Genomic DNA, 18,079 nt, shown 5'->3' on the forward strand with positions numbered 1-18,079 from the left:
TAATATTGCATTATTCACGTAAAAATGAAAAAAAATATAATTTAAAAAATATAATTAAAATTATATATATATCGATATAATTTATAAGGGATTCTCATTTTTTAGAATTTTATTTATGTTTTATATAATTTTAAAATACATTTAAACATATGATATAATTTGTATATATAAATTTTTAAAATAAATTTTTTAATAAAACCCGTGCAACGCACGGGCTATAAATTTAGTTTTTATAATTTCAAAGAATTTTAGGTTAACCAAACTCATTCATATCTTTGAGACATCCACCATTAATTCATTCATAAAAATTAGTGTTAGGTATAAATTTTTATATTACTGTTTTTTTCAAATTCTTCATACTAACTCATTAATCAAATCATATAAACTAATATAATATAAATATAAATTCATATATTAATTAATATTTTATAACACCCACGTATACATTAATTTAAATTAATTATTTTTTATTCTTTATAAATACAAATTTTATTATCTCTATTTGGTTATCTAATCACACACGAGTTTATGTTTGGTCATTTCATCCCACAAGGTAATTTTACAAACAATTATATTATCAAAATTAGTCAAAATGACTTATAATGATTAGTATTGAAAACATATCTTCAATATACTATATTTTGTATTTTTATTTTACATGATTAAATTTATGTTTTGTTGTTATTTTGTTGTTTGTAGGTATTATTTTATGATAACTTTTTGGTTGGCAAGATTGAAATTAACTTGAATGTTGAAGTAATATATCTATGAATTATATATGATCACACAAATCCAGCATAGAGTGAAAATCTCGATATGCTTTTACATATTTATACATATTGTAAGTCCGTGTTTATTCATTCAATAATATTAATTTTTATTTCCTTATTATCTCTTTTCCTCCTCATTAAAAATGTCTCACGCACTAATAACTCCGTAGTGAATATGAATGAAGTGTCGATATAATACTCCACGATTTTAATTTTATATATTATAAATAGATAAATAAATTCTCCGTCAAAATTTCTTGGAATAAAGTTATGAATTTTTCGATTCAAGCATTGAACTTTATGTTGTATACACAAAAGTGCTACATTTATAAAAAAATAAAATCAATTGTACAATCCCAAATTAGCTGGAACACCAGTACCATTGATCCATGTTCCTTGCAAGAAAGTTTCCACAGTATAAGTCATAGCCTCTTCCCTATTAATATCTTTGCGTCCAATCCACTTAATTCTAGCATTAGTGTTAGCACCAGCACCAACATTGTTATACTCACCATAGTACAAGGTTTTTAGTGCAAAATCACCTTCCCAATGTAACCAACCATCAGGATGAATCAATCCACCTATGTCAGATTCCATGATAATTGTTCTTGAATATTCTTTCCATGGTCTTCCAATGTAGTTCTTGGTTGTTGGAGGAAGGCCATCTTCTCCCTTGATCACACATTTTTGTAGAACAAATCCGGTATTTTCTGTTTTCTCGATTCTTCCTTGCGCTGTCACAATGTTTTGTTGGTTCTCCAATGGCTTTCTAATGACCATTTCGCAGTTTTGGAACACTGCTGAAGCGTCTCCGAAGATGAAATCGATTGTGCCTGAAATGACACAGTCGCGGTAGAATTGTCTGTGAGTTTGCGCGTATAACGTGTCTTGGTAACCCTCGAAGTTGCAGTTGACGAATACAGCTTGATCTGCTTGGACTCTGGCGGCCACGGCTTGATGCTTTATTGCACCGGCCGTGTTTCTGAATCCCATGTCTCTTCCAACAAATCCTTCTCCAAGTGCAACTGCATGGGAAAAAAATTAGGACTTATGCAACATAATATATAAAAAAATTGTCAACAACTGCAATTGCGGCCGCAAAATAAATATTTTAGAGATGTATATCGATATGTCATAAATGTATATACATACCGAACGATGCAGTTTGGAAAGTTCTAACTCCATCGACGTAATTTTTATTTCCAGTGATGATACTCTTTAAACCTCCATCACCATACATGGTAAGGTTCGCCATTTTCTTTGTAACTGTAACCAACTCATCATACACTCCTTCCTTAACATAAACAACATACCTACATGTCCAAATTTGAAAATATATTCTTAGCATAATCATGAATAAAAACCCAAATTAAAAAATTATTTATCATCTTTCTAAAAAAATTCTCAACCAAAATGGTTGAATCCTCAACAGCCGATTGTATGGTGCAGCCTGACGTAGACGGTTAGGTTAAGAGACATAAGTTTGATATCTCTCTTAATCTAACAATATACAGAGTGCATCATATAGTGGCTCTAGAGGATCTATATTTACGAAACAAACAAGATTATGTTAAAAAATATAACTACAAAGGGACTTATATTATACCTTCCTTCATAGGGTAATGGAATAGCGGCCAAAGCTTCGGAGATGGTTTTGAAGTCTCCACTACCATCTTGCGCAACGGTGACATTAGGAGTAGGTTTCTCAGTTGTTCCAACATACTCAAGAACCGGTGCAGCCCAAGCAGGAGGAGTGGCAGCATCAATGGGAGCAGCGCCAGGAGCACCAGCAGGAGCTTCAAAAATTGGATAATCCACGGGAGCACCAAAAGGTGCAGCACCAGGCGAACCAGCAGGAGCAGCAGCACCACGAGCAACAAGGGGAGCGGGAGTTGGTGCAGCAGATTTACCCCAAGGAAACTTGAATCCAGAAAGTCCACCTTGGAATACATTAACAATTTTTGAAATTTGTGAAATAATAGCAAGTGTATTGCTCAAAAGTTGCCTTGATTCAGTAAATATCTTCTTCAATTTTTCCTTAAACTCTCCTTCGGGGAAACCATCAATGCAAGTTTGTTGGTTAGATATAACAGAACTAAGCCAGTTGTTCAATTCAGCTTCTTTTTCAGCTAATTTGGACACATCAACTTGACCAACTTCATTCATTGAGAATCCCATATCTTCTTTAGAATCAGCAAACACTAGTTTACAATCTTCATAAGCTCCCTTTTCTTCCTCGTTAGCGAATTTCAAGTTCGCAGTTTCGTTAAATGCCCTGTTAATTTCATTCTCGGCGAGTACCATAGAAATCATTAGAAGATCCTTTGGTTCTGTCAACTTAGGATCTTTTTTCAATGCCTCAGTAAGTGTGCTTTCACATTTTTCCTTGTAACCCGAATTGCTACATAACATTTTCACAAGCCTAGAGTATTTATCAATATGCGCGGTTTCTGAATCTGCGGTCGGAACTTGCTTCATATTATTGTCAGATCCTGAATGTCTCACGATAACAAAAGCTGCAGCTGCTACAACACATGCTATGAGAAGGGCGGAAGTAACACCGACCATAATTTTTTTTCTAAGGTGTGATTTGGCATTGGTTTTCCGCCTTTCAGACACAAGGTCGAAATCTTGGAACGCCATTGCGGTCTAAGGCAGAGAGAAAAGTAAATTTTTCTCTGCCTCAGACTTAGGGAAAAAGGACAATGAAAAAACGAAAAAGGAAACTAAATTAGTCCTAAAACGTTGTTGTTAATTATCTGTTTCCTCTTTGTTTTCATTTGTTCCATCATTCAGATATTTAAATGTTGTGTTTCTTAGAGAGAGAGAGAACCTAGGAAATGTGGTTGAGAGACATTTCTGGTTTTCTATTTTTGAAACTTGGTTAACAACTTCACAATATTTACTCTCTTTTTCTCTAACCGTACGTATATTTCTTGCAAATGCCAACTTTGTATAACCCTTCATGACAAATTTTTCAAAGTTGAAAAAATGAAAGATCTAATAAAACATGGACAATCCACATGGCGTTGGAACACTCTATCCATATAATTTCCATGAACTTGTACGTGTGTATGAGATGTAACAGTTAGTTAATATCATTCATTGTTCGTATTAAGTTTCTTCTAAATATAGATGGTGTCTAAATATCATTCATTGTTCGTATTAAGTTTCTTCTAATTTAAGTTTCTGCTAAATATGTTATGTGCATGGCGTTGATTGAGGAAAGTGTTGTATAAAAGTAGTTTCATACGAACACTTATTTTTTCTACACATGCGAGGTTAAGCATATTCATCACTGATATTAATTCAGTTTAATATATAGTTAATTTTTTTTTTAAGAATGAAACACTATATCAAAAAGAAAAAAATTTGATCTCCACAGCTGCGATTAGAAGGAGTATGAACCATGGTTTTCAATTGCAGTCCGCAACCGCAATTGTCCCTGCAATATTGTGGATGTGGTTGCTTCTGCAACCGCATCGAACCACAATTCCGATGTGATTTTAAAATTACGCCTCTGGGTGTGTTAAGAACCACATCGGACAATTTTAATCATGTTTATTCAAGTATTTTTATCAAAAAATTAATATATTAGAGTTCTAAAATTCAATTTACTTAAAAAAACTTAATATTAAGTGTTTTTCAACATTGCATTTCGAACATGGCGCATCGCAACAACCACAAAGCAACGCCCGCAGCTGCAATTTAAAATCATGGTTGGAACAATATGATGTCAGAACTAACCCTCGAATCAGACTAGATTCTCACAACTGCGATTGGGAGAGAGTTGAAACCGCTTGATGCTAGAATTGACCGCGAACCGGACTATACGATGGTGAAAAGCCAAAAAAAAAAAACTAAAGAAAAACAAAATAAATACTAAAAATAGAAAATGATCATCCTTATTCCAAACAGAGAGCTAAAACTTTGGAGTGTGTTATCAAACTTGTGTATATTGAAATTCAGAAGCTTCATAGGGATAAATGATCTGTAACCAGGGACGGACCTACATATAGTCTTGTGTAGGCCACTGACCTCAATAAATTTTAAAGTTTTTGCATTAGTATGTATAATGTGTAATAAGTTAAAGAGATCATCATGAAAATATTTGAACAATAGGCACTATAAATCACACATGGACACACAGGAAAAAGTTATCAAATTTAAAATTTAATTTGTATGTACTATATGCAAGTCTATCATGCAAATTAGACTATTATTGACATTTTAATATTTTTATAACATTAAGAAATTTACTTGTGACTTATTATTCACACCATATTTTTTTTGTAATTGATCTTTTTAAAAAAAATTTAAAAGTTACTTGTGACCTATCATTCACACCATTTCTTAGTGGTGAAACGCTTGGGTCTTGATACAAATTGCCTATTAAAAAAAATTTCACACCATTTCTTTTGTAATTTTTTTTTAAAAAATAAAATAAAATTTTGTTAAAATTTATTTAAATTAGAAAGAATTTATCTTTAATATTTTTTTTTTAAATATATAAACTTTTAAATTTATGTATATGAGTTGCCCCCACAATATAAAAGTTCTGGGTCCGTCCCTGTCTATAACGCTAAATTTTGGAGTGGTATTTGCACGAGCATGACATGCTTGAATATAACTGCATGTATTATACCAATATGATCTTTCTTCTTTTTCTCACCCACCAGATTCAACTGTTTACAAAAGGAAATATTAGGGCCAATGATGCCCATTGTCAGTAAAACTCCAGCATTGTTCATATACCAATGTAACTTTGAATGAGAATTCGTGTCGTTCAACCAAATATATCATCGAAAACACGCCTCAAGAAGACATATATGCAAAAATTGAATTTTATTGATTGCTATGCAGTAATATTAAAATTGAATTTTATTAAGATCGAAGGCAACATTCAAAAAACATAATGATTAACAATTACACAACACAAACTACTGTCACTTCTAAAACTAAAAGGACAGAAGATTGCCAGGAGACAACAGCCAAGACCCTATACAAAGCGCCAGTTCAAACTGAGTCAGCCAAGACAGATTGAAGGCAGCAGCCAGCAAACCACGACATCAATCGTTCACCAACACACAAAAAAACAGCCCCATCTAACTCTGAACGCGAACAACAACAAAACAACCAAAATTTAACACTGGGACACCTGCTACAAAAACCTTCCTACTTCAAAGTACACTCTTGATACACCAACCGGTTCGGGCCGCAAAAACCTCCCGCGAACTCGCCGATTAAAATACGAAGCCTGTTGGACACGTCAAGGCCAACAGAGCCCTAAACTCAACACAATTGAAGCACACAACTAGTCCAAAACGCCATATAGAAACAATGAAAGATACAGCGAAAGGTCAACCTCCAAAACACTCAACGAAACTTGATTTCACCACTGCAGCAAAAATTGAAGGTGCTTCCTCCAAAGAAACTGTCAACGTAAAAAAATTGCACACCTAAACTCATGAAATGTCCCATAATACAGCGGCAGAACATGCAACGGACCAACCACTACGCCATAACCTGACAAAACACCCTGATGGAAGACTCCATTCCTCGAAAACACACCGACGAGACCCGATCAACTGTTTTCCATAACACAACGGCAGAACCTGCAACAGACCAACCACGACGCCACTCCTCAATTGTTTTCCTACACTATTTTTGGTCCTTAGTGTCGAGGGAATTTGATTTAAGCCCAACAACATTTTTTTTCTAAAATTCTCCAATAACTCAATAAAAGCCAAATAATTCCAATAATTAATTTAAGTTCTAAGTAAATTAATAAATTGAAATATGGGGTGTTACAACTCTCCCCCACTAAAAAAGTTTTCGTCCTCGAAAACATACCTCAGGTAAACAGCTCAGGATAAGAGTCCTTCATCTGACTCTCCATCTCCCAGGTAACATTTCCACTGGCTGGTCTTCCCTAAGCTACTCTGACCAATGCTATCTCCTTACCACGCAGTTGTTTCAACTCCCGGTCTTTAATCCTCACAGGCAATGCTTCAACCGTCAAGTTGTCTTTTACCTGTACATCATCTACTTGGATTATATGAGACGGATCCGCAATGTATTTCCTCAACTGCAACACATGGAATACATCATGCAAATTCGCAAGTGTAGACGATAACACAATGCGATAAGCTACTTCTCCTACTCTTTCCGTAATTTGAAATGGACCAATGAAACGCGGCGTCAACTTCTTTGACTTTAGCGCTCGACCAACACCAGTCATAGGAGTCACTCTCAGAAATACATGATCTCCCCCTTGAAACTCCAGTGTTCTCCGCCTCTTATCATGATAACTCTTCTGACGACCTTGAGAAGCTTTCATCTTCTCTTAAATAATCTTGATCTTCTTTGTAGTCTCTTGCACAATTTTCGGTCCAACCATTGCACTCTCACCAGATTCATACCAGCATAATGGCGTCCTATACCTCCTACCATACAAAGCCTTAAATTGAGCCATACTAATACTTGAATGATAACTATTGTTGTAGGTAAACTCAATCAAAGGCATATAACTATCCCAAGTACCACATTTCTCTAATACACAAGCACGCAACAAGTCTTCCAACGGTTGAATTGTCCTCTATGTGTGACCATCAGTCTGCGGATGATAAGCAGAACTCAATATCAACTTAGTACCCAAAGATTTCTGCAAACCTTCACAGAATTTGGATGTAAACCTTAGGTCTCTATCAGACACAATACTCGAAGGAATACCATGTAGACTAACAATCTTCTCAATATACAATTGAGCTAACTTCTCCATTGAATAATCCATTCTCATCGGTATAAAATGAGCAGACTTCGTTAATCTGTCCACGATCACCCAAGTAGCTTCACAGTTCTTAACGGTCCTCGGCAAACCAGAAACAAAATCCATAGATATGCTATCCCACTTCCACTCTGGAATAAATAACGGTTGCATAAATCCATACGGTTTATGATGCTCAACCTTTGATTTTCGGCATGTCAAACAAGAATAAACGAACTCAGCAATTTCCTTTTTCATTCCAGGCCACCAAAACAGCTTTTTCAGATCATGATACATCTTGGTAGCACCAGAGTGAATACTCAATCCACTACGGTGACCTTCTTCCATAATACTCTTCCTAATCTTAGCAACATCAAGAACACAAACTCGATCACCAAACCTTATAACACCATTCTCGTCAATTTTGAAATCACCTCCTTTACCTTGGTTAATTAAAGTTAATCTACCAACCAACTCAATGTCAACTTTCTGACCCGCTCTAATCTCATCAAGAATACTACTTGTCAGCTTCAACATACCCAATTTAACACTATTAGGAGTACCTTCATACGCCAAACTCAAATCTCTCAATTGTTCAATTAAATCCAATTCTCTCACCATTAGCATAGACATATATAAGGACTTCCTACTCAAAGCATCAGCAACAACGTTCGCCTTACCCGAATGGTAATTCAATCCAAAATCATAATCCTTAAGAAACTCTAACCATCTCCTCTGCCTCATATTAAGCTCCTTGTGATAAAAAAGGTACTTCAAACTCTTGTGATCACTAAATACTTCAAACCTCGAACCATACAGATAATGTCTCCATAACTTCAACACAAAGACTACCACTGCCAACTCTAAATCATGAGTCGGATAATTCCCTTCATGAAATTTAAGTTGTCTCGACGCATAAGCCATCACATGTTGATTCTGCATCAAAACACCACCTAATCCCATTAACGAAGCGTCACAATAAACTACGAAAGATTCTGCTGGATTCGGAAAAATCAGAATAGGAGCACTAGTTAACCTCCACTCCAGCTCTTGAAATCCTTCTTCACTCTTCGAATCCCAAATGAATGCATGACCCTTCCTAGTCAACTTAGTTAACGGTAACGCTAACCTTGAGAATCCTTCGATAAACTTCCTATAATAACCTGGAAGACCAAGAAAACTACGAATCTCGGAAACAGACTTCAGAGCTTCCCACTGAGATACCGCTTTTACCTTCGTAGGATCTACGACAATACAATTCTTGGAAATCACATGACCAAGAAAGCTTACTTCATTGAGCCATAACTCACAATTTGACAACTTTGCATAAAGTTTATTCTCTTTCAATAATTCCAACACAACTCTATGATGATCCGCATGTTCTTCTTTGCTTTTGGAATATATCAGAGTATCGTCGATAAACACCACCACAAACTTGTCGAGATAAGGATGAAATATCCTATTCATATACTCCATAAAGACACCATGTGCATTAGTTACTCCAAATGGAATCACAGTATACTCGTAATAACCATACCTCGTTCTGAACGTAGTCCTCTAAATATCGTCTGCTATCACACAAATTTGATGATATCCAGACCTCAGATCAATGTTACTAAATACACATGCTCCAACCAGCTAATCCATCAAATCATCAATCCTTGGCAACAGATACTGATTCTTTACAGTAACTTTATTCAGCTGTCTGTAGTCCACATACAACCTCACGGAGCCTTCTTTCTTCTTTACCAACAACACTAGCGCACCCCACGACGAAACACTAGGACGAATAAATTCCTTCTCTAGCAACTCTTCTAATTGACTCTTCAATTCAGCCAACTCTGATGCCGACATACGATAAGGCGCCATTGACATAGGACTAGTTGCAGGAATCAACTCAATATCAAATTCCACTTCTCTCTCAGGTGGCAATTCCCTAACGTCTTCTGGAAAAACATCCGGAAAATCACACACTACCGGAAAATCGTTGCTAACCGATTTTCCTATCACTTCCATTAATGCAAATAGCATAAACACAGCAGCCCCGTCCTTAACCGCATCTTCCACCTACCTAGCAGTCATTGCCAAATCCCTAATACCAACAGCTTCTGGAAAGATAACCGTCTTCGTAAAGCAATTAATATGAACTCGGTTGAATTCTAACCAGTTCATTCCCAGGATGATATCAAGCTGTTCTAACGGAAGGCACACTAAGTCAATCCCGAACTCTCTACCAAATATATCAATAGGACAATTCAAACAAGCGGACGAAGTAGTCACTGAACCCGACGCAGGAGTGTCAATGACCATACTTCCATTAATCTCAGATATTTCCAAATTCAATCGTTTGGCACAATCCAACAAAATAAATTAACGAGTGGCTCTAGTATCTATAATTGCAATTAAAGGTGTGTCATGGATAAAACACATACCTTTAATCAATCGACCCTTAGGAGTATTCTCTGACCTAGACAAAGCAAAAACCTTTTCACCAGATTGGTTCTTCTTTGGTTTTGTGCACTGTGGACTGATGTGACCTTCTTCGCTGCAGTTGTAGCAAGTCACTGTCTTCATTTTACAATCAGCAGCCACATGACCCACCTTAACACACTTGAAGCACTTCTTCTATTCAACCTTACACTCATTCCTACGATGTTCGACTTCTCCACAGTTATAACACCTAACAAAAGCACTGGAGTCTCCCCCACTAGGCCTCTTCCAGTCACCAGCTTTAGGAATTCCTCTATCATATGGCTTTCCTCTTGTCAACCAAATCGCGAGAGTGAGATGACTTCAGCTTAACGTTTTCCTCCTCAAAAATACTACTACAATCCACCAAATCAGCAAACCTATGAATCCTCTGATATCAGATACCGTTCTTGATCCCATCACGAAGACCATTCTCAAATTTTATGCACTTTGAGAATTCACTAGCTTCATCATTGTTATAGTGAGTATAGTATTTCTACACCTCAACAAATTTGGAAGCATACTCAGGCATCGTCATACTACCCTGCTTCAGCTCCAAGAATTCAATCTCCTTTCTTCCCCGAACATCTTTAGGAAAGTATCTCCTCAGAATTCTCTTTTAAATATAGCCCAAGTGATTGCTACACCATCAACATCCAATTCAGCTCTAGTAGCAACCCACCAGTCATCATCTTCCTTAGACAACATATGCGCACCATACCTCACCTTCAGATTCTCCGCGCAATCGATAACCCGAAAAATCCTTTCAATTTCCTTCAGCCACTTCTGAGCACCATCAGGATCGTGAGTGCCTTTGAACAATGGAGGATTGTTCCTCTGAAAATCTCCTACTTGCCTGTTAGCACCAATCCTAACTCCATTGGCATCTCCTCCTAGTGCGCCAGCAATCATACCCAGAGCCTCTACAATAGCATCATCATTCCTTCCACCTCTTCCAGCCATTTTTCTGCTAATTACAAGACAATCTCCATTAGAAGAAAGTATCAACAATGATAAATCACACTAGTCGTATACAAGGGAAAAATAACAAGACTCTGGTCACAACGACCGACTATGCTCTAATACCACTATTGTAACACCCTTCTAAACCCCACGAAATATATTAATTAATTCAGAGTAACATGTGAAAAAGGATGCTACAATTCTACAAAAACATATTTTTAAAACACATGTCATGCCAACATGAGGAACTCAATTAATAACATTCACCGAAAACATGTTAACACAGCGGAAAAGATTCATAATTTGAATAACATTAAACCATCGTTCATCATCTCCAAAACTTAACAAGTTATTCAATCAAAATAAAATTAAGAGTTATTAAAAAACTCTCAAGTAAACGTTTCCTAGTGTTACGTATTAGAGCATGACACCGACACTATAAATAACAGATTAGCCTATACGCTATCCTCACCAAAGCAAAAGCATCTACTCTTCAATCTGAAAAACATCAATAGTAAGGGTGAGTCTCATCACAATTAACAAATATTATGTACTCATAAACAATAACATTTCATAAGTATATTAATCACCCAATTGTAATATATTCAGATTTTCAGAAAAGCATTCATCAACAACAACACATCACAAAAATATAACACTGGAAACCATCCAATCATGTTATAACAATATGCATATGCAATATACTGACACTATGCATGTGATACCAAACATGGTATTGGCCCATATGACTGATCCAAACATCACCAGGATACGGCACTGCCAGCATAAATTCCACACAATGCGAATTACGCTCTCCACTGATCCAACACATCACCTAGATTCAGCCACCAAAATGATTTATGAATTGAATGCACACATATAACATACTTACAACATCACCGATATGATGAATCACATCGTCTCATCATAACTCACCATTATCATCACCAATAAAGTATTTACATGTCACACCATCATTTAATAATCAATCACAACAATCATCACATCACAATATAACCATATCATAACCACATCAATCACATTTTTACATAATACTGCATATGTCTACAATCTATAACATCACCAAATAATTTAATCAGAGTTTTTGAATAAAATTGACTACTGCCCAAAAATGTCACTTAACTATATAGGATTTTTAATTATTGACACAATGCTCGAAATAGCGCTCAAAACGGACTCTCGGTTACAGCATGGCTGCTACCCGGTTAGAGCATGCACAAAACCAAAAATATCAGTTATGACAGCATCTCAGCCCCTTTACTCATCACCATTTCATTCCAATACGAATTCCACACCAAAATAGAGCCAATTACAGCAATTTAACATATGTCTAACATAACATAAATTCATCTAACAGCCATAATCGTTCATACGCATTTTATTGCATCAAAACACACAATTGAACCTAAACTCCAAAATCCCAAAACCTAGAACATATAGAATTGAGAGAACTAATCTACCCAGTCAATCATATCATTCATGAAATCATAAAATATGATAATTTGAGAGTCCCCCCTTACCTTAGCAAGTGGTATTGGTTCTCCCCCTTCTTCCTTCAAGGCTCTCTTTCACGTACTCTTCTTCTCTTCTATGACTCTTTTGATTTCCAATTTTTCCTTCTTTTCTTGTTTTATGAAATTAGAGTCCTTAGTTAGTAAAGACCTACCCAAATAGCACCTCCCTTCTACTAACTACACCACAAGCCCAACACCATTATTTTTCTAAAATTCTCCAATAACTCAATAAAAGCCAAATAATTCCAGTAATTAATTTAAATTCTAAGTAAATTAATAAATTGAAATATGGGGTGTTACAACACCTTCTACTTACCAACTCTAATTTTAAGTTAGGCCCAATAACACTAATCTTACTAAATCATGTTATTTCTACTAATTCCCAATAAAATAACATAAAACCAATTAATCACATAATTAACAATAAATCACACAACACACAATAGAATAAATAATTAAAGTAAAAACAGGCGTTACAATCTCTCTAACATTTGATCCATGAACGGTAAAGGGAAATTATCTTTCCTAGTGGCTTGATTAAGCTTTCGGTAATTAATGCACATTCTTCAAGATCTCGCAAACATTCTTCAATCTCTTTTTCTTCATCTTCATTAAGAACTTCAAGAGCTTCGGTCAATGTTTTCTCGAGAGGGGTAAACAAATGAACTTGCCTTTCAACTTTCATAATAGCTTGCTCAGTAGCATCAATTCTAAAACAATCGCCTTTATCATTTGGATGTTTCATAGCTTCAAAGAGATCAAAACAAACTTCTTCGTCTTGGAATCTCAACTTCATTAAGCCATCATCAATATCGATCATCATCCTTACCGTTTTCATGAAAGGCCTTCCAAAAATCAAGGGTGTAGCAATATCTTCCTCCGTGTCGATCATAACAAAATCAACGGGAAACAAGAATTTGTCCACTTTCACAAGTAAATCTTCCGCAACTCCATTAGGACGAGTTGTGGACTTATCATCCAGTTGTAATGTCATTCTTGTTCCTTTTAAGTAAAAAATGCCTAACCTATTCACCATGGACAATGGAATAATATTGATACTAGAACCCAAATCAACTAAACCTCTTCTAACATGAATATCACCAATGGTAACCGGCAAAGTGACTCTTCCTGGATCGCTTTCCTTTCTCGGTAAGGTACTTTAAATAATTGCATTACACTTCGCATCAAGGATGAAAGTTTCAGGCTCATTGTACTTTTTCTTCTTTGTAAGAATATCTTTCGTGAAATTTGCGTACTTCGGCATTTGCTCCAAAGCTTCAAAAAAAGGAATGTTAATTTGCAATTGGCGGAATATGTCCATGAATCGAGTATAGAGACTTTCGTTGTCCTTCCTTAGGAGCATGAATATACGGTAAGTTACAAACCAGTGGGCTTACTCCTTTCTTCTTCCCTTCTTGAATTTTTTTTCTTCTTCCCCTCATTTTTTTCTTTCTCTGGCTCTTCTTTTTCAACTTTCTCCTTTTCAACTAAAACTTCCTCATTTTTATTTTTTTCTAATTCATTCTCTTTTTCTATCATATCCTCCTCCTTATCAACCTCCTTTTCAACTACATTCTCAATTACTCTCTCACTCCTTGTTACAATTGCTTTGCAGTTCTCCTTCGAATTAGGTTGAGTGTTTGCTGAAAATGATGGTCCATTTTTCTTTTCGGCCAATTGCTTGGCTAATTGTCCCACTTGAGTCTCTAGATTCTTAATCGCCGCTTCATTACTCTTTTTGGTTCGTCATTGAAGCTTGCATAAATTGATTAAATTTTGCTCCAACTTTGAAGGCTTATCTTGAGGAGGTGGTTGTTGATAAGGATTTTGTCTATTGAAATTCTCCGGTCTCCACCATTGGCCATATGGTTATGCGTTTTTCCTTTATTGATACCCCCTTGATTTTGGTAAGGAGCTTGCCTCTGTAACACCCCATATTTTCATTAATTGATTTAAATTGGAATTAAATTATTATTTGAAATTATTTGGCAATTGATTGGATTTAATTGAAGAATTATGGAAAAGGAGGTGATTGGGCCAAATGTGGTGTTAGTAAAGAGGGGGTGCTATGTAAGTAGGCCTTTTACTAAATTAAAAATCTATTTTCATAAAAATAAGGAATTGAGGAAAAAAGGAAAATAGATGTGGAAGAGGAGCAGAAGAGTAGAAGTGTTGATACGTGAAAGAGGAACAGAAGAGGAAGAGGGCTAATCAAGATCCTTGGCTAAGGTAAGGGGGGACTCTTCCGGTTAATATCTTTTATCGTATTATAGATAATAGGACGGATTTAGATGCATTGTTTGTGTCAATTGGTTATATGATGAATTGGGGTTTTGGGATGATTTTGAGGGGAATTGTATGATTTGATGAATTGTATGATTATATGATTGTTATGGTGATTAAATGATCCTCTTTGTGTGTTATATTTGTGTTATAACATGTATGCGGCTGATATGGTGGTGTTTGAGGTTCATGACATAACTTGGTTTGGGTTTTGGGGAGTTTGGGGTAAATCCCGTAATGCTGTCAATTGCGACGAGAGCTCTGACTTTTGCCAGTTCGCGCCGCGAAGGTAGGTGCGCGCCGCGAAGGCTTAGTGATTTTCTCGTTCCGCGCCGCGAACCTTTGTTTGCGCCGCGAAGGCGTGTTTCCATTCGTTACACGCTGCGGACTGTGTGTGGCGACGCGTGCTGTAGCGATAGTTGTTTTCTTTGAAAATGTAAAGATGTGTAACTTTCAAACCGTAAGTCCGTTTTAGACGCCGTTTTGGACGTTGTTCCTTAAATTGAATGCTCTACCATATGAAATAAAGAAAACAACAATAACTTGATTTTATTTTGAAAAGTATCGTTTTCTCCAAATGTGGTTTATTCTTATTTTGCATAGTTGATGAGGTGCAATGGTTTGTTGTTTGCATAATTGAATATGTGCAATGATGGGTGTTGTTATAATGTGATTGCTCCTACTTGTTATGCAAACGGATGTTGTTCATGGTAAATATGGTTATCATGTGTTTTGATGAATGATGAGGTAAATGCTCGGTTGTTGATGGGTTGTTTTGTTGTACTTGGTACACGATTGTGAGATGTGCTATTGTTGTTGCACTGTGTGGTGGTTTATGCGCACAGGCATATTAATGAATGATTTACCTGTTATGATTTTGTGGTTGTAATTGGTGTTTTGTTATACATATATTGTTGGTGTAAAATATGTATTTATTTATGGTTGAGAAATAGCATAACTGTGTGTGGCTATGGATTATCGTGGTGGTTGATGATTATGACATTTGGTTGTTTAATGTTGATGATGAGCATGTTATGGTTGATACATGCATTTCATAATCATGTTGTGGGCTGTATCCCTTTTGGTGGTGGGACAGCGGTAGCTAATTCCCATTGTGTGGAATTGGTGAGAGAAGTAGCCGAATCTCTATGGTGGTGGATCGGTGAGATGGGTTATCCCATGTTTGGTACCACATGCATATAGTTGCATTTGCATTAGGCTACTTGTATGATTATAACATGAATTGAAGATAGTCCAATGTTATAATATGTGATGATGGTGTAATTGTTATGATTTGTTTGGATGAATTATGGTGTTGTCTTTTGGTAATGTATTCTAATTGTTGTTGTGTGTTGATGAGTACTTCCTGACAATCTGAATATAATGAAATTGGGTGAATAATGTGACTATGATGTGTTATTGTTTATGATTCGATAACATTTGTTAATTGTGAATGAGACTCACCCTTACTGTTGATATTTTCAGATTGAGGATAGCGGCTTTCGGCTCGGTGAGGATTAGCTCATGAGTCAGTTTGTTTAGTATATCGTCGGTGTCATGCTCTGATATTGTAACACTGGGGAAACGCTAGTTTAGAGTTATGATGATACTCTGTTTTGTTGTTATTGGAGTAATTTGTGAGATATTGCATAGATGATGTTATGCTTATCTGTATGATGAATTTTTCGCTGTGTTAACATGAGATGTTTATGTATTATGATGAATTGTTCCTTAGTGAAAGCATGACAATGAATTTATTATAAATTTGTTTTAATTGGAATTGTGGCACCCTTGTTTTCATGTTTTACTCTGAATTATTTTATTAATTTTCCGCGGGGTTTAGAAGGGTGTTACAATAGTGGTATCAGAGCAGGTCGGTCCGTCCGGCCAATTGTCGAGTCAGTTGAGCTGCGCGACAGTTGTATACTGTCGGTGTTTTATCCCTTGGTACACGATATGTGAGTGAATCACTGTCGGTACTTGTTTGTTTTGTTGTAGGTGTTGGATTGAAACAAGTGGGGGAGAAGCTTGCCTTCTCGGTTATGTTTCAGTTGTGAGATGATTGATTCAGTAGGCCGTTGTTGGCAACAGTGCAAGCATTGTTGGAGTTTGTTGTTTCCTGAATTGAAGGTGACTTGGAATTAAGATTTCACTGGTAATTGTGTTGGAACATCCTGAAGGAAGATGATTCGAGGTATTTGGTGATTAATTGTAGCAGAGGAAAATTAGAAAGTTGCGATGTGTCAGCTCTGCTGATGTGTTGCGAAGATGTCAGTTGTGTAGCCTTACACCTCGGAAGAGATTCAGCTGCAAGTTGCAAAGAGGATTGATGTTGTAATGTTTCAGAAATCGCACTTCGGCGATAGGTGTAAGACCCGTAGTTTTAAATAATTATAAGTATCATGGTGTAGGTTTAATAAGGGAGTTAGAGGTTTTTCGATTATTAATCCTTATTATGGTCTATAAATAAACATCGAGTGGTTAAAACCATACCGGAGCATTGTCAAAAATTTAGTAATATTTTCCACGATACTCTAATAGTTTTAATTATCTATGAAAAAGATTCGTCACTTTTATCAAAAATTAAGTAGAAGTTTTCAGGCATACCGGTCGAAACAAATCATCATTATACGAAAATTAGCGAGCAAAATATTTCGAATTTTGATCTATACCAGATTATTTTATTAATCCATATTACGCATAGAGCGAGTAGGTAAGCTCGTTTTATTTTTTTAACGCAATTTACGGTTATACTTTTACCTGTCAGAGCTTATTTAACCGGGTATGTTTATTTAAGATTTTGATCATTTTCAGCCTGTTTTATTAAACTTCGCACCGCGTAGATCATTTTAACATATTCATTTTTATTTTTCGATAAAATGCACGTTCGACTGTTATTCGTTCCGGGTATTTTTCTATACCTATATCTCGGTGAAAAAAAATAAAGATATGACATTGTTCAAGTTTGCTTACGTATGCATGAGGTAACTACTAAGCATCACCAACAGAAAAAAATATCATGATATTTTCTTCTTTGTAATCATGACATTGCATGTGTGAGAGATATCTAATGGCTAGGGAGTATAGTTTATTTATCCAATGATTCTTGATCCATGTTAGAGTTTATATATAGATATCAAGGTAGAACCAACAGTTCACACCATCACACATTTCTCTCTCTCGGCAGAAACACATCATATCACCTTTTCACATCCTCTCTTCTCCTCAACACCATTTCTTCATCTTTAAAAGCTCAAAAAAATTGAATTGGGTATGATTTCTTTCACTTAATT

The 18,079-nt window shown here is 35.9% G+C and overlaps 1 protein-coding gene across 1 annotated transcript; it reads right to left on the minus strand.

Annotated features, from left to right (window-relative positions):
* Window positions 1-1,023: 1,023 nt before the first annotated feature.
* LOC131599320 (putative pectinesterase/pectinesterase inhibitor 45) lies at window positions 1,024-3,552 on the minus strand. The gene is made up of 3 exons (XM_058871722.1): window positions 2,377-3,552; window positions 1,923-2,083; window positions 1,024-1,795 (listed from the first exon to the last, which is right to left on the minus strand). Exons 1-3 carry the CDS (start codon window positions 3,411-3,413, stop codon window positions 1,113-1,115), a joined length of 1,881 nt encoding a protein of 626 aa, XP_058727705.1. The 5' UTR covers window positions 3,414-3,552; the 3' UTR covers window positions 1,024-1,112.
* Between the last annotated feature and the right edge of the window lie 14,527 nt (window positions 3,553-18,079).

Source organism: Vicia villosa, linkage group LG4 (assembly GCF_029867415.1).
Source record: "Vicia villosa cultivar HV-30 ecotype Madison, WI linkage group LG4, Vvil1.0, whole genome shotgun sequence".
In the NCBI taxonomy this organism is placed as follows: Eukaryota; Viridiplantae; Streptophyta; class Magnoliopsida; order Fabales; family Fabaceae; genus Vicia; species Vicia villosa.